Source organism: Aethalodelphis obliquidens, unplaced genomic scaffold (assembly GCF_003676395.1).
Source record: "Aethalodelphis obliquidens isolate GAN/ISIS:26980383/991018 unplaced genomic scaffold, ASM367639v1 scaffold35, whole genome shotgun sequence".
Taxonomy (NCBI): domain Eukaryota; kingdom Metazoa; phylum Chordata; class Mammalia; order Artiodactyla; family Delphinidae; genus Aethalodelphis; species Aethalodelphis obliquidens.
In genome coordinates this window covers 8,462,125-8,478,647 of record NW_020837979.1, presented here as the reverse complement: position 1 = coordinate 8,478,647, position 16,523 = coordinate 8,462,125, and the positions used below count along the sequence as shown (strand labels likewise).

General features: G+C 50.0%; 1 protein-coding gene across 3 annotated transcripts in view; it reads left to right on the top strand.

The window, feature by feature from the left end:
* Window positions 1-15,148, top strand: part of ZAP70 (zeta chain of T cell receptor associated protein kinase 70) — a 30,142-nt gene extending 14,994 nt beyond the window's left edge. For all 3 annotated transcript variants that reach the window (XM_027128911.1, XM_027128913.1, XM_027128910.1), the window contains 10 exons: window positions 8,151-8,289; window positions 8,389-8,470; window positions 8,549-8,595; window positions 8,833-8,884; window positions 9,945-10,137; window positions 10,646-10,852; window positions 12,659-12,851; window positions 12,943-13,083; window positions 13,186-13,298; window positions 14,668-15,148. In XM_027128911.1, coding sequence (XP_026984712.1) covers window positions 8,151-8,289; window positions 8,389-8,470; window positions 8,549-8,595; window positions 8,833-8,884; window positions 9,945-10,137; window positions 10,646-10,852; window positions 12,659-12,851; window positions 12,943-13,083; window positions 13,186-13,298; window positions 14,668-14,776 — 1,276 coding nt within the window. In that variant the 3' untranslated portion in view covers window positions 14,777-15,148. The remainder of the gene's footprint in view (window positions 1-8,150; window positions 8,290-8,388; window positions 8,471-8,548; window positions 8,596-8,832; window positions 8,885-9,944; window positions 10,138-10,645; window positions 10,853-12,658; window positions 12,852-12,942; window positions 13,084-13,185; window positions 13,299-14,667) is intronic.
* The last annotated feature ends 1,375 nt before the right edge of the window (window positions 15,149-16,523 follow it).

Below are 16,523 nucleotides of genomic sequence, written 5' to 3'. Positions count from 1 at the left end.
AGAAATGGATTGGCATCCTGGCTCTACCCCCAATCAACTGTGCAGTTTAGGCAAGAGGTGCAGTGTTCTTGAGCCTCAGCTTCCTCCTCTGCAAAATGTGGATAATGAGAGGACAAGGTAGGTGTCTTGTGGAGAATGCTGTGAAGACTAAATGACAAATATGTGAAGAATTTAGAACGAGCATCTTAATAAATGGTAGCTCTTATTTTTTTCACTGTTATCAGGTTCTATATATTATTTTTAAAGTGGAGGGAGTTCCCTGGCGGTCCAGTGGTGAGGACTGCATGCTTCCATTGCAGGGGGCACAGGTTTAATCCCTGGTTGGGGAATTAAGATCCCACAAGTCTCATGGCATAGCCAAAAAAAAAAAAAAAGTGGAGATACAAGTTGATTTCTTAGCCTGTACCTCTAGTTTAAGTTCAGGCCTGAACTACAAGGATGAAGAACTGCCACCACCTGGTGGTTTTTTTGGTAAATAAAGTAGAATTTGTGACATTGAAATATATATGGTGACCACACTTGTATAGTAGTCTTTGCCTACGTGGGATTGGTGGCTGCTCTTTTGTGAACTCACATGTCTCTTTCCAAAGACAGTGTATCAGTTAGCCTTTGCTGTGTAACAAAGCACCCTAAACTGTTGTAGCTTAAAATAACATTCATTTATTCAGCCTTGATTCAATGGGTTGGCTATTTGGGCTTAGTTCAGCTGGGTGGTTATTCAGCTGGTTTCTTTTGAGCTCAGTTGTGTGGCCGCAGTCAGCTGAAGGATTGACTGGGCCTTGATGGTCTGGGATGGCCTCACTCACATGTCTGGCAGATGGCAGCCTGGGATGCCTTGATTCTCCTTCATATGGCTTCTCCAGCAGGCTAGTGTGGACTCACTTCCATGGTCGTTGCAGGGCTTCCAGGAGAAGCAAGAAAGGGCAGGCAAACCCCAGTGTCAACCACTTTTCCAGCCTCTCCTTGTGTCCTGTTTGCTAATGTCTTATTGACCAAAGCAAGTCACATGGTCAATCCCTGATTCAGGAGATACAGAACTAGATTCCACTTATTGATGGGAAGAAAGGTCTAATATTGTGCTGTTTTTTTTCAATATTCCACACACGTTTGCTGATGAGTGGCTGAGCGTTGAGTTTTTTTATTTTTTTGAATTTTATTTTATTTATTTTTTATACAGCACGTTCTTATTAGTTATCTATTTTATACATATTAGTGTATACCTGTCAATCCCAATCTCCCATCCACCCCCCCAACATTCCCCCCTTGGTGTCCATACGTTTGTTCTCTTCATCTGTGTCTCTATTTCTGCCTTGCAAACCAGTTCATCTGTACCATTTTTCTAGGTTCCACATATATGTGTAAATATACGATATTTGTTTTTCTCTTTCTGACTTACTTCACTCTGTATGACAGTCTCTGGGTCCATTCACGTCTCTATAAATGACCCAAGTTCGTTCTTTTTTATGGCTGAGTAATATTCCACTGTATATATGTACCACATCTTCTTTATGCATTTGTTTGTCAAAGGGCATTTAGGTTGCTTCCATGACCTGGCTATTGTAAATAGTGCTGCAATGAACATTGGGGTGCATGTATCTTTTTGAATTATGGTTTTCTCTGGGTATATGACGAGTAGTGGGATTGCTGGGTCATATGGTAATTCTATTTTTAGTTTTTTAAGGAACCTCCATACTGTTCTCCATAGTGGCTGTATCAGTTTACATTCTCACCAACAGTGCAAGAGGGTTCCCTTTTCTCCACACCCTCTCCAGCATTTGTTGTTTGTAACTTTTCTGATGATGCCCATTCTAACTGGTGTGAGGTGTTACCTCATTGTAGTTTGATTTGCATTTCTCTAATAATTAGTGATGTTGAGCAGCTTTTCATGTGCTTTTTGGCCATCTGTATGTCTTCTTTGGAGAAATGTCTATTTAGGTCTTCTGACCATTTTTTGATTGGGTTGTTTGTTTTTTAATATTGAGCTGCATGAGCTGTTTATATATTTTGGAGATTAATCCTTTGCTATTGATTCGTTTGCAAATATTTTCTCCCATTCTGAGGGTTGTCTTTTCATCTTGTTTGTAGTTTCCTTTGATTTGCAAAAGCTTTTAAGCTTCATTAGGTCCCATTTGTTTATTTTTGTTTTTATTTCTGTTACTCTAGGAGGTGGATCAAAAAAAATCTTGCTGTGATTTATGTCAAAGAGTGTTCTTCCTATGTTTTCCTCTAAGAGTTTTATAGTGTCTGGTCTTACATTTAGGTCTCCAATCCATTTTGAGTTTATTTTTGTGTATGGTGTTGGGGAGTGTTCTAATTTCATTCCTTTCCATGTAGCTGTCCAGTTTTCCCAGCACCACTTATTGAAGAGACTGTCTTTTTGCCATTGTATATCCTTGCCTCCTTTGTCATAGACTAGTTGACCATAGGTGCATGGGTTTATCTCTGGGCTCTCTATCCTGTTCCATTGATCTATATTTCCAGTTTTGTGCCAGTACCATATTGTCTTGATTACTGTAGCTTTGTAATATAGTCTGAAGTCAGGGAGTCTGATTCCTCCAGCTCCATTTTTTTCCCCTCAAGGCTGCTTTGGCTATTCGGGGTCTTTTGTGTCTCCATACAAATTTTAAGATTTTTTATTCTAGTTCTGTAAAAAATGCCACTGGGAATTTGATAGGCATGCATTGAATCTGTAGATTGCTTTGGGTAGTATAGTCATTTTCACAATATTGATTCTTCCAATCCAAGAACATGGTATATCTCTCCATTTGTTTGTGTCATCTTTGATTTCTTTCATCAGTGTCTTATAGTTTTCTGAGTACAGGTCTTTAACCTCCTTAGGTAGGTTTATTCCTAGGTATTTTATTCTTTTTGTTGCAATGGTGAATGGGATTGTTTCCTTAATTTCTCTTTCTGGTCTTTCGTTGTTAGTGGATAGGAATGCAAGTGATTTCTGTGCATTAACTTTGTATCCTGCAACCTTAGCAAATTCATTGATTAGCTCTAGTAGTTTGCTGGTGGCACCTTTAGGATTCTCTATGTATAGTATCATGTCATCTGCAAACAGTGACAGTTTTACTTCTTCTTTTCCAATTTGTATTCCTTTTATTTCTTTTTCTTCTCTGATTACTGTGGCTAGGACTTCCAAAACTATGTTGAATAATAGCGGTGAGAGTGGACATCCTTGCCTTGTTCCTGATCTTAGAGGAAATGCTTTCAGTTTTTCACCATTGAGAAAGATGTTTGCTGTGGGTTTGTCGTATATGGCCTTCATTATGATGAGGTAGGTTACCTCTGTGCCCACTTTCTGGAGAGTTTTTATCATAAATGGGAGTTGAATTTTGTCAAAAACTTTTTCTGCATCTATTGAGATGATCATATGGTTTTTATTCTTCAATTTGTTAATATGGTGTATCACATTGATTGATTTGTGTGTATTGAAGAATCCTTGTATCCCTGGGATAAATCCCACTTGATCATGGTATATGATTCTTTTAATGTGTTTTTGCATTCTGTTTGCTAGTATTTTGTTCAGGATTTTTGTATCTGTATTCATCAGTGATATTGGTCTTTAATTTTCTTTTTTTTGTACTATCTTTGTCTGGTTTTGGTATCAGGGTGATGGTGGCCTCATAGAATGAGTCTGGGAGTGTTCCTTCCTCTGCAATTTTTTGGAAGAGTTTGAGAAGGATGGGGGTTAGCTCTTCTCTAAATGTTTGTTAGAATTCATCTGTGAAGCCATCTGGTCTTGGATTTTTGTTTGTTGGAAGATTTTTAATCACAGTTTGAATTTCATTACTTGATTGGTCTGTTCATATTTTCTATTTCTTCCTGCTTCAGCCTTGGAAGGCTATACCTTTCTAAGAATTTGTCCATTTCTTCCAGGTTGTCCATTTTATTGTCATAGAGTTGCTTGTAGTATTCTCTTAGGACGCTTTGTATTCTGCAGTGTCTGTTGTAACTTCTCCTTTTTCATTTCTAATTTTATTGATTTGAGTCCTCTCCCTCTTTTTCTTTTTTCTTTTCTTTTCTTTTTTTTTTTTGCGGTACATGGGCCTCCCATTGCTGCAGCCTCTCCCGTTGTGGAGCACAGGGCCCGAACACACAGGCCCAGTGTCCATGGCCCACGGGCCCAGCCGCTCTCCGGCATGTGGGATCCTCCAGGACTGGGGCACGAACCTGTGTCCCCCGCATCGGCAGGCGGACTCAACCACTGCGCCACCAGGGAGGCCCTCCCTCTTTTTCTTGATGAGTCTGGCTACAGGTTTATCAATTTTGTTTATCTTCTCAAAGAACCAGCTTTTACTTTTATTGATCTTTGCTCTTGTTTTCTTTGTTTCTATTTCACTTATTTCTGCTCTGATCTTTATGATTTCTTTCCTTCTGCTAACTTTGGGTTTTGTTTGTTCTTCTTTCTCTAATTCCTTTAGGTGTAAGGTTAGATTGTTTATTTGAGATTGTTCTTGTTTCTTGAGGTAGGCTTGTATTGCTATAAACTTCCCTCTTAGAATTGCTTTTGCTGCATCCCATAGGTGTTGGATCATCGTGTTTTTGTTGTAATTTGTGTCTAGGTATTTTTTGATTTCCTCTTTGATTTCTTCAGTTATCTCTGGTTATTTAGTAACGTATTGTTTAGCCTCTATGTGTTTGTATTTTTTACGTTTTTTTCCCCTGTAATTGATTTCTAATCTCATAGCGTTGTGGTCAGAAAAGATGCTTGATGTGATTTCAATTTTCTTAAATTTACCGAGGCTTGATTTGTGACCCAAGATGTAATCTGTCCTGGAGAATGTTCCGTGTGCACTTGAGAAGAAAGTGTAATCAGCTGTTTTTGGATGGAGTGTCCTATAAATATCAATTAAATCTATCTGGTCTATTGTGTCATTTAAAGCTTGTGTTTCCTTATTAATTTTCTGTCTGGATGATCTGTCCATTGGTGTAAGTGAGGTGTTAAAATCCCCCACTATTATTATGTTACTGTTGATTTCCTTTTTTATAGCTGTTAGCAATTGCCTTATGTATTGAGGTGCTCCTATGTTGGGTGCGAATGTATTTATAATTGTTATATCTTCTTCTTGGATTGCTTCCTTGATCATTATGTAGTGTCTTTCCTTGTCTCTTATAACATTCTTTATTTTAAAGGTTATTTTATCTGATATGAGTATTGGTACTCCAGCTTTCTTTTGATTTCCATTTGCATGGAATATCTTTTTCCATCACCTCACTTTCAGTCTGTATGTGTTCCTGGGTCTGAAGTGGGTCACTTGTAGACAGCATATATATGGGTCTTGTCTTTTGTATCCATTCAGCGAGCCTGTGTCTTTTGACTGAAGCATTTAATCCATTCACCTTTAAGGTAATTATTGATATGTATGTTCCTGTTACCATTTTCTTAATTGTTATGGGTTTGTTTTTGTAGGTCCTTTTCTTCTCTTGTGTCTCCCACTTAGAGAAGTTCCTTTAGCATTTGTTGTGGAGCTGGTTTGGTGGTGCTGAATTCTCTTAGTTTTTGCTTGCCTGTAAAGCTTTTGATTTCTCTGTCGAATCTGAACGAGATCCTTGCTGGGTAGAGTAATCTTGGTTGTAGGTTCTTGCCTTTCATCACTTTAAATATATCATGCCACACCCTTCTGGCTTGTAGAGTTTCTGCTGAGAAATCAGCTGTTAACCTTATGGGAGTTCCCTTGTATGTTATTTGTCATTTTTCCCTTGCTGCTTTCAATAATTTTTCTTTGTCTTTAATATTTGTCAGTTTGATTGCTATCTGTCTCAGCATGTTTCTCCTTGGGTTTATCCTGCCTGGGACTCTCTGTGCTTCCTGGACTTGGGTGGCTATTTCCTTTCCCACGTTAGGGAAGTTTTCAACTAGAATCTCTTCAAATATTTTCTCGGGTCCTTTCTCTCTCTCTTCTCCTTGTGGGACCCCTATAATGCTAATGTTGTTGCATTTAATGTTGTGCCAGAGGTCTCTTAGGCTGTCTTTATTTCTTTTCATTCTTTTTTCTTTATTCTGTTTTGTGGCAGTGAATTCCACCATTCTGTCTTCCAGGTCACTTATCCATTCTTCTGTCTCAGTTATTCTGCTCTTGATTCCTTCTAGTGTATTTTTCATTTCAGTTATTGTATTGTTCATCTGTTTTTTTGTTCTTTAATTCTTCTAGATCTTTGTTAAACTTTTCTTGCATCTTCGCGATCTTTGCCTCCATTCTTTTTTTGAGGTTCTGGGTCATCTTCACTATCATTATTCTGAATTCTTTTTCTGGAAGGTTGGCTATCTCCACTTCATTTAGTTATTTTTTGGGGTTTTATCTTGTTCTTTCATCTGGTACAAAGTCCTCTGCCTTTTCATTTTCCCTATCTTTCTGTGAATGTGGTTTTCTTTCCACAGGCTGCAGAATTGTAGTTCTTCTTGCTTCTGCTCTCTGCCCTCTGGGCATTGAGTTTTTGTTGTCAGTTCAAAACTTAAGGTTTTGACCTTATGAAGTATTTTCACTTCTCAAAAGAAGAGAACTAGTATTTAGAGACAATCACCTCCAGGCCAGCCCACCAGTCTAGTTATGGAAGCTCCTTCCTTTCTGTGGGACATTTGCATTTCTTAGTTTGTTGTGGGATTCTCTTCCTTGCCTTTGGTGCTCCCCCATTGCTCCCCACCCTGTTTGCTATCTCTCCACGTATCCAGGTAGGCTGCCCTGGTCACTATGTCAGCCTTCACTGCATTGTTCTTTGGGGAACTTGCTGTCCGGCAATGGATGGGATATTCACAGCCACCCCTCCATCCCTCACTCATGTTTTGCCATGGAGATTTAAGGGACATTTCTCTGTCTCTTTGGCCTAAGGAAGAGTTGCAAGGTGGGCTCGTGTCTGTCTTGTTCACCACTGTACTCCTGCCTTTAGAATAATGCCTGGCATGTGGTCAACACTTAGTAAATATTTGTCCAGTGAATTAATATCCATGGGCAGGGCCCAAGCCCTGAGAGTTTACACTTTGATGGTGCCCACCTGTGGGTCATCCCATGGCTATTTCCTGCTGTGCGCTCCCAGCCAGCTCTTGTGTAACTTAGTTCAATCCCCTAGATTATTGGTCTGTTGTCTACAGTGTCCACAGAGCCTGAGACCACCTCCAGAAACAGCTGCCCCTCCCTCGTCCATTAGAAATCTACACTTAACCCTTGAATAGAAACTTGTGCTGGGAACTGAAGACAAAACTATTTTGTGGGAGATGCTGACTAGTTTTACAATAGGATGGGAGGGTACAGGTAGCCCTAAATTGGTCCGTGTGTGTGTGTGTGCGCGCATGTGTGTGCGCGCATGTGTGTGTGTGGTTGGACAGGTTCTTACTGCTTGAAGGCACCATCTTTTAGGGGCTTAATTCTGATCGATAGACATGGAAGATTTATTTGTTTTGGCAAATTTCCAGAAGAGGACAATCAAGGGTTTCATTCTGTTAAAGGTCATCTGTTATGATAACTGGTGGGTCTCTTGTGATGGCAAGGTGACTTGTGCTAATGTGTACGAAGGTGCCCTGTGATCTAGCCATGGACTTGCACTTGCCTTTATCGCTCTATGTATAGAAACAGCTTTGTCTCCCCAAGAGAATGGTCTTAAGTCTGTGTGTCCCCCGTGAGTGGCTCTGTGTCCACCATAGATGAAAAAATATCCCTCCAGGAATCGCCAAGTGCCTCCCCGCCCCACACCTGTGGCCAAGTGTCCAACCATGGGTGGCCTGGTATTCAGCCATGGAAGACCAGGTGCCCCCCAGCGTATGGCTGAGTGTTCCCCCCTGAATGGCCAAGTGTGCAGCCGTGGGTGCCTGAGCATCAGGCCCTGCAGGGCTGCGTGTCCACCGTGGGTGGCCCAGTATTCCCCTGTGGATGCCACATACCTGCCCTTGGATGACTGTGAACATGGCCATTCACCTCTCTGCTCACCCCGGCACCCCCTCCGCCAGCCCCACGCACGGCCTGTTACCAGTAGGTCTGGAGGTCGAGTGGGGCCTGACCTCAGCTCCCGCAGCCCCTGCCACTTCTCCATGAGGCTCTGGGGTGCAGAGCCCATAGGGCGTGTGTGTGGGAACTGGGGCCTAAGTAGGAGGGCACCACGGGGGAGGGGACCCATGTGGTTGTAGGGGTGACACTCCCTCCATCCCCCGCCAGGCTGAGACCCCGGAAGGAGCAGGGCACCTATGCGCTGTCTCTGATCTATGGGAAGACTGTGTACCACTACCTCATCAGCCAGGACAAGGCGGGCAAATACTGCATTCCCGAGGGGACCAAGTTTGACACGCTCTGGCAGGTAGGCCGCCCACGCACCCTGTTGTGGGGAGAGGCTGCGGCGGGGTGCTCAGGCTTCTGGGGAGGAGGGGAGACCCGGCCCTGACGCTCCTCCCTGCAGCTGGTGGAGTACCTGAAGCTGAAGGCTGACGGGCTCATCTACTGCCTAAAGGAGGCCTGTCCCAACAACAGCGCCAGCTCAGGTGAGCGGGGCAGCGGGGCACAGGGGTGAGCGGGAGACCCCGGCCCCCACCCCCTCACTGTCCCTTCTGCTCCCCCAGAGGCCGCTGCTCCCACACTCCCCGCCCACCCATCCACATTCACCCAGGTGAGTCAGCAGCACCGTAGACTTGGGGCCTTGGGGATGGAGCTGGGTGGGCAATGGGTCCTGTTCCCAGGGTGGGGCTCCGGGCAGGAGATGGGGGGAGAGTGGGGCTGCCGTGGAACAGAAGAGGGCACCCCCAGCACCATCTCTGGGAGTCCTCAGACGATGTGGGTCTCATGAGAGGGGCTGGGTGCCCCCAGCTCTGGCCCTGCTGACCCTTGCTGACCCCATGACCTTTAGCCTCAGAGACGGATCGACACGCTCAACTCAGACGGATACACCCCTGAACCAGGTGAGTCGGCAGAGATGGAGGTGTGTAGGGGTTCGTGTCAGACCAAGAGCAGGGTCCTGGCTGGGCCCTGGGGTGTGTCAGGGGAGGGACGTGTGCCAGGCCTGACCTGCGGCGGTGGGCCTGGTTGCCCTGTGCATGCACTGTGCCTGCAGGTGTCCACGTGGGCACATGCATCATGCCCGCCTGTGAGCACGTGCCCGGGGGCATGCTGACGTGCAGGGGAGTAGACCTGGCCATGCCTGGGCCAGCCCGGGTACAGACACACATCTGTTAAGCACCTACTATCTGCCAGTCATGACCCAAGCTCACTGAGTGTATGAGCTTTGCTGAATCCTCCCGACAAGCACATGAGGCGGTCATGGTAATTATTCTCATTTTACAGAAGAGAAAGGAGGGCCGGGAACTGTCATGTCCCGCAGCTAGGCAGTGGTGGAGCTGGGGTTTGAACCCAAGGAGGCAGGCTCCAGAGCCCAGGTCCCTGAAAGGCACTGTCGCAGATGCTCCTGTGTTTCATGTGTGGATGTAAGCCTGTGCACGTGTGTGTAGAGAACATACACGGTTGCCTGTGCACAGAGAGGCTCATCTGCAGCCCTTGTACACCTGGCTGCGTGGTGCATACGCAGACCTGGGCAGGCGTGACACGGGTGCAGACGTGTCAGTGCACGCACACCCATAGGTGTGCACGCCTCAGCTGGCACTGTAGTGGTTACTTGTGCAGACACGCCTTTCGACCCCCATCACACACCGAGACATGGGTGAGAGTGTACGTGGGTGTTATGCGTGAACACGCAAGGACGCATGTGTGTGCACACTCTAGCCAGTGCACACTAGAGTCCTCTTGGACGTGGCTTCCCAGCTCACCCACAGAGGGGACCAGGAGTGCACACAAATGCACGCACGCACATGATCACACACGTGTGCACGTGTGCCTGTGCGTGCTCTGCACGGTGCACCCTGTGCCTTGCGGCGACGTGCCTGGTGGGCACCGAGGCTGCCCTGCCCAGCCCCCATCCCTCTCCCTGCTCCTGACTTGGGAGCACACGCCTGTGTGTGTGCCCAGCATGCCTAGCGTCCTCAGAGAAGCCGCGATCGATGCCCATGGACACCAGCGTGTACGAGAGCCCCTACAGCGACCCCGAGGAGCTCAAAAACAAGAAGCTCTTCCTGAAGCGCGAGAACCTCCTCATGGCTGACATAGAACTTGGCTGCGGCAACTTTGGCTCCGTTCGCCAGGGCGTCTACCGCATGCGCAAGTAGGCTGCCCAGCCTTGGCTGGGGAACCGCTGTGGGAGGGGCAGAGGGCGCGCTGCCTCCCAAGGCCTTGGGGGTTGGAGCCAGGATGTGACTTCAGGTTGCCTGGGAAACAGACGCTGGGACAGGAAATTGCCTGCTAGGCGGGGTTACCTGGGGGAGCCCAGGGCAGCACCCGAGAGGGAGTGAGAGGGGCAGGTCTGGGGCAGAGAGAAGTTGGGCTGAGCTGCAGATGCAACAGAGTCCCCCTTGTCTACTCCATTGGCTGGTCACTTGGTACAGGCTGCCCCTGGGGAGGGTGACACTTTGAGCCGGTTCTTTTCAGCAAGGGGCAGTTCCTGGGAGGGGCTTGGCTGTGAGCTGTGAGCCGTGAGCTGCAGGGAGGACTGGGCGGCAAACCACAGCATCTACTACACAAGTCCAGGGAGAGGAGAGGCAGGTCGGGTTGGGATGAGGGGGCCAGGTCGGGCCCGTGCCGGCTCACGCGTGTCCCTCTGTGCGTCACGGCAGGAAGCAGATCGACGTGGCCATCAAGGTGTTGAAACAGAACACAGAGAAGGCGGACAAGGATGAGATGATGCGGGAGGCGCAGATCATGCACCAGCTGGACAACCCCTACATCGTGCGGCTCATCGGCGTGTGCCAGGCCGAGGCCCTCATGCTGGTGATGGAGATGGCGGGCGGCGGGCCGCTGCACAAGTTCCTGCTCGGGAAGAAGTGAGCCTCTGGGCCGGCCAGGTGTTTGGGGCTGGGGGCGTGGGCGGGAATGATCCTGTCCGCCCACGGGTGCGTTCCACACTCATTTCCCCGCGTTTATAGACACACTCACAGCTGCTGCCCACACTCACGCCCATGACAGATCTGACCCCAGGTTTGACTTTCGGCTCTGCCACTAACTGGTGTGACCCCAGGTGGGTTTCTTAATTCACCTGTGCCTCCGTTTCCTCATTTGTACCACGGCGATGCGCAGTATTTACGTCCAGGGGCTCTTGGGAGGGTCAGATGAGTTGATGTCTATCCATAGAAAGTGCTCAGAACGATGCCTGGCGTTGCTTATAGGAGCTTTGTAAGTATCAGCTCTGTCACAACTGCCACCTCTGTTCTCTCGGCCAGTTCATGGCGCACGGGAAGTTGCCGACGGTTGACGGTCTTGGACCTGAAGCAGGGTTGGGAAACTGCAGCCAGGCTTGTGTTGTACAGCCTGCTTTCGCATTTTTAAAGGTCTATGGAAAAAACAAAGAGGGCTATGTGGCAGAGACCATATGTGTCCAGCAAAGGCTGAAATATTGACTCTCAGGCCCTGTAGAGAAAAAATTGGCCTATCTCTAATCCAAAGAAATTGGTTTCGTTTGTGTTCCCTCGTGCCTCAAACTCTTACCCTCACGACGCGAGGCACATGACCTTGAACCCGAACTCTTGCTGGAGTGCGTGCCTTCACGGGTCCCAGTTCATGTACTCAGTTATCCCATGGGTGTTCACTGGGCAGTTTCTCTGTGACAGGGACCATTACCAGCACTTGGGATTATCAGCGAACAAAGAGACAAAGTTCTCTGCCCTGTAGTTTGGTTGGGAAAGAGAGGCTTTAAATAATCATTATAATACCGTAAAGTATAGAGTATGTTGGAAGGTAAGTACTATGGAAAGGGGGGTTGGGAGTGTCAGGGTAGGAGGTGAGAAGTGAGAAGGTGAGGCAGCCAAGTGCAGCTCTGGGGGAAGAGTGGTCCAGACAGAGGGCACAGCCGGTGCAAAGGTCCTGAGGTGCCTGGTGTGGCAGAGGAACTGTGAGTAGGGCCCCGAGGCTGAAGCAGAGTGAGTGCGGGGGAGTGGGGAGCTGACGTGGGCAGGGAGGTGATGGGGAAGATGGTGCAGGGCCTCGTGGGCCATGGGGAGGACGTGGACATTTACCCTGAGTGAGGTAGGAGCCCTGGATGCCGTGGGCCGAGGAGGGGCAGGACCTGACTCCAGTGTGGGAAGGACAGACCGTGCCGGGTGAGGGCAGAGGTGGCTGTTCTGGTCCAGGCTGGCCATGATGACGGCTGGGTCAGGGTGGCAGAAGCAGACGTGGAGAGAAGCAGGGGGATTCTGGAGGGATTTTGAAGTCAGGGCTGCCAGGGTTTGCTGATGGATTGGATATTGGGTGTGAGGAAAAGGAGCTGAGGGCAAGGCCAGTGCTTCTGAGTAAGTGAAAAGATGGAGAGAGAGGAGTGTGTGTGTGTGCGCGCACGCGTGTGTTTGTACAATCAGGAACTTGGCTTTGTCTTTATTATCTTTGAGATGCCCGTGAGACCCCCTGAGGGCACACAGAGGACGCAGGTAAATGTGTTAAGTCTGGGAATCCCAGTATATGGACGAAATTTAAGGCCTCGAGCCTGGATGAGGGCAGAGGTTTGTGCCTGTTTTGCTCACGCCGTGTCCCCCCGCCCCATGCCTGGCACACAGCAGGTGCCCAATAAGCACCTGTTGAACAGAGGCTCAGCTGGGTCAGAGAAGTGGGCTTTGCCCCTGCCTTCCCCTGCACCCCAGGGAGGAGATCCCCGTCAGCAATGTGGCGGAGCTGCTGCACCAGGTGTCCATGGGCATGAAGTACCTGGAGGAGAAGAACTTTGTGCACCGTGACCTGGCGGCCCGCAACGTCCTTCTGGTCAACCGGCACTACGCCAAGATCAGCGACTTTGGTCTCTCCAAGGCACTGGGTGCTGATGACAGCTACTACACCGTGAGCCCCCGGTCCTGGGGTGCCCAGGTGGAGGGGGCGGTGGTGTGGAGGGTCCCCGAGCCCTGTCCCGGCAGCATCTCCCACCCTCCAGGCTCGCTCGGCGGGGAAGTGGCCGCTCAAGTGGTACGCGCCTGAGTGCATCAACTTCCGCAAGTTCTCCAGCCGCAGTGACGTCTGGGGCTACGGGGTCACCATGTGGGAAGCCTTCTCCTATGGCCAGAAGCCCTACAAGGCAGGTGTGGGGCAGAGGCGGGCGGACAGCTGGGTGGGGAGACGGGCCGGGGGGGGAGGGGCCCTGGTCACTCACATGCGTACTTGGCTCTGGCTTGAGCAGAAGATGAAGGGCCCCGAGGTCATGGCCTTCATCGAGCAGGGCAAGCGGATGGAGTGCCCACCAGAGTGTCCGCCCGAAATGTACAAGCTCATGAGCGACTGCTGGACCTACAAGTGAGTGCCAGCGGGCAGGAGGGTACCTGGCTGGGTACCTGGCTGAACTGACACCCAGGCCTGGGGCAGGAGGTCGTGGTGCCCAATAGTCCAACTAACTCATCCCACCCAGAGACTCACCCAATTCATGGCCTTTCCAACCCTCGGTACCTTTATTCCCCCTGCATCTATGCTCAGCTCTCCAACAGACTGACCCTACAATGCTCCACTGGTCCAGCACCCCAGCACCCTACCTGCGGAAACCCACTGCTCCAGCATCTAAAACCTCAGTCTCCCACCAGCCAATACTCAAATGATCCTGCAACACTCAGACAAGTCAGTACTGTTACCCAAACTATGATACCAATACTCAGGACATGGGATGATACTCCATTATATAATTCCTGTTTCCCATCAGCCAACATTCAACACCTAATTACCCATTCAGGCCAACACCAAAGCACCCAGATACTCAGTGCCCTCCCACCTCTGTCTGCTCGAAGCCCGGCGCTTGAACATGCCAACTCCTAACACCATCAATACCTCCCCTTCCCATCACACAACAGGCAACATGCACCCAAACAAGCTATTACCCTACACTAACCCTGCAATGCACGGGCATTCCAATATTTGGTACCTTTCCTGCCCCAGCGCCCATTATTCCACTGGCCAACACCTTCCACACTGATACCCAAACACCCAAGCACTCCAATAAATACACACCCTACTTACGATAAATGAATAAGAAATGATCAGCCCATCCCTTCTCCACCAAGTATTAACTCAACCTCTACCAAGAAACAATACACCAACACCCCAATACCCAAAGAGGCTAGCATCTAACACCCCAACGCAATACATGGATATTCCACACACATACCGTTAATACCCTGACTCTCCACTAGCTGCACCCATCCTCACACCATTAATTCCCTGACTCCCCACTAGCTGCACCCATCCTCCAGACGCCAATGTTCCTCTCCTTTGCAGGCAGCATACTTGCATCCGTGTGAGCCCATACCCAGCACCCCAATACCCTGGCCAAATGCACACGCTCAGCACATCACCATTCAACATCCCAGCTCCCCGTGGTCCACAGTTGTCACCCCTGCACTCAGGGAGCTCCCTTCCCTGAGTCTTTGCCAGTCAACACTCAGTATATGGTTCCCCTGCATCCTGGATGTCAGCTCTTCACCTAGGCGATACGGCCAACCCGGGATTGCGGTCCTCTCACACCCAGGAGACCCCTCCATTACCCGATACCCACCCCCCACCCCAGGCACACTGCTTCCTGAGCCCCGGGCATGTCCACCCACCAGCTGAAGTCGGGTTCTGGGGGTGTGGTCTGGATCAATCAGGATCCAGTCTGGATCTCCCCGACCCCTCACAGGTGGGAGGACCGTCCAGACTTCCTGACCGTGGAGCAGCGCATGCGCACCTACTACTACAGCTTGGCAAGCAGGGCCGCGGACCCTGCGGCCGAGGCTGCGTGTGTCTGAGCTCCAGCCTGCCGGCCCCTACGCCCCAGCTTTTCCTCCTGTGTCCTCAGCTCCCTCCCAGGACCTCCAGTCTGGCTGAGCCCAGCTCAGTTTCTCTCCCCCACACCAGCTGGGCTGTGAGAAGGGGGACAGCTCAGACCTCCGGCCCACACTGGTCTAGTATTCCCTGCCTGGTCACCTGGCCCCTCTGGCTGGGGTAGGAGGCCGAGACCCAGGCAAGGTGATCCTGGGCTGGAATCTACTGGGAGGCCCTGAGCTGAGGGGGCGTTGCTTACAGCAAGGACCCTCCTTCCTCTGGGCCCAGAGGGCGGACTCCCGGAGTTCTCAGGTGGCAAGACCCCAATCATTGGAATAAACGCAGCTTCTCTCTTGTCTGAGATCCCTCATCTTTCCGGGGTGAGGGCGGGGGGACCAGGAAAGGGGCTGGGTCATCGGAAGGGGTCCATGAGAAGTGCCTGATGGTGCAATGCACGGGCATTCCAATATTTGATACAGCTTTTCTCGTGTGGGCCTGGGGGCTGGCATTCCCGCCCTTGTGCCCCGGGGACATCTTTACCAGCGTGAGGGGCTGCAGCAGGTGAGCGTGGGGACTTAGGGGCCGCGTGCCTGCTGGCCACTCAGCTCCCCGAGCCTCACGGACGGCGTGAGACAGGTGCTGCCCGTGTTCGCGGCGTGTTATCATCACCTGGAGAGAGTTTAACACACGCTGATCCCGCCCCGTGCATTTTAACGTCTCTTCAGGTGATTCGGCCCCTTCTCAGCTGCCTCCCCTTCCTCCCTGGGCCCAGACAGTCACAGCTGGGAATCCTTATCACCTGATGCCCCGAGGGCCGGCTCAGTCCGGCTCAGTCCCGCTCAGGAGAAGACCCGGCTCCAAGTGCGTGCTGCTTCAGTGTCCCCACGTGAACTGGGGTGTTGGAGCACAGAACCCGACAGGTCGGGTGAAGTGGAGCCAGGCCCCTGCATTTCTTTTCCGGACTTGCTCGGCTGCAGTTGGCCCCCATGCCCTGCAACGCCTCCTCCTCTTGGCCCGGCCCCGCAGAGCCACGGGCTCCAGGGTGGCCATGCAACCCACTCAGCGCCAGGGAGAGGCAAGATTTTCTGCGGCTTCTGAGAAGGTAGATTTTCTTTCTTTTTGTTTGTGGAGCTCTAGAAAGCCTGGGGCTGTTTTGTGGCACTGTCGGATGGGGTGTGGGGACTGGGGCTTGAGGCCCAGGCTGGTGACGCCCGAGAGGAGACCCCAGAACCTTGGTGATGTGAGTGCGTTGTCGAAACCAGGAAATTGACATTGGGGTTATTAGGTACGGACCTTGCTCTGATTTTACCGCGCACGGAGTTTTAATAATTCATGGGTAAGCTTCATGTTAGCGTATTCTTTTTTTTTTTTTTTTTTTTTGCGGTACGCGGGCCTCTCACTGTTGTGGCCTCTCCCGTTGCGGAGCACAGGCTCCGGACGCGCAGGCTCAGCGGCCATGGCTCACGGGCCCAGCCGCTCCGCGGCATGTGGGATCCTCCCGGACCGGGGCACGAACTCGTGTCCCCTGCATCGGCAGGCAGACTCTCAACCACTGCGCCACCAGGGAATTCCCTAGCGTATTCTTTAATGAACTTTGTATTCTACCTGGAAAGTAGTTCAGAGAGCCGCCAGTTAGAGAGTCAACTTCAGACACACGAAGACTCTCAGCTCTGTGTTTGTTTGGGGACTAAATCTGTAATGGTTTGCAATTGTTTGAGGGTCTCCAAGCCC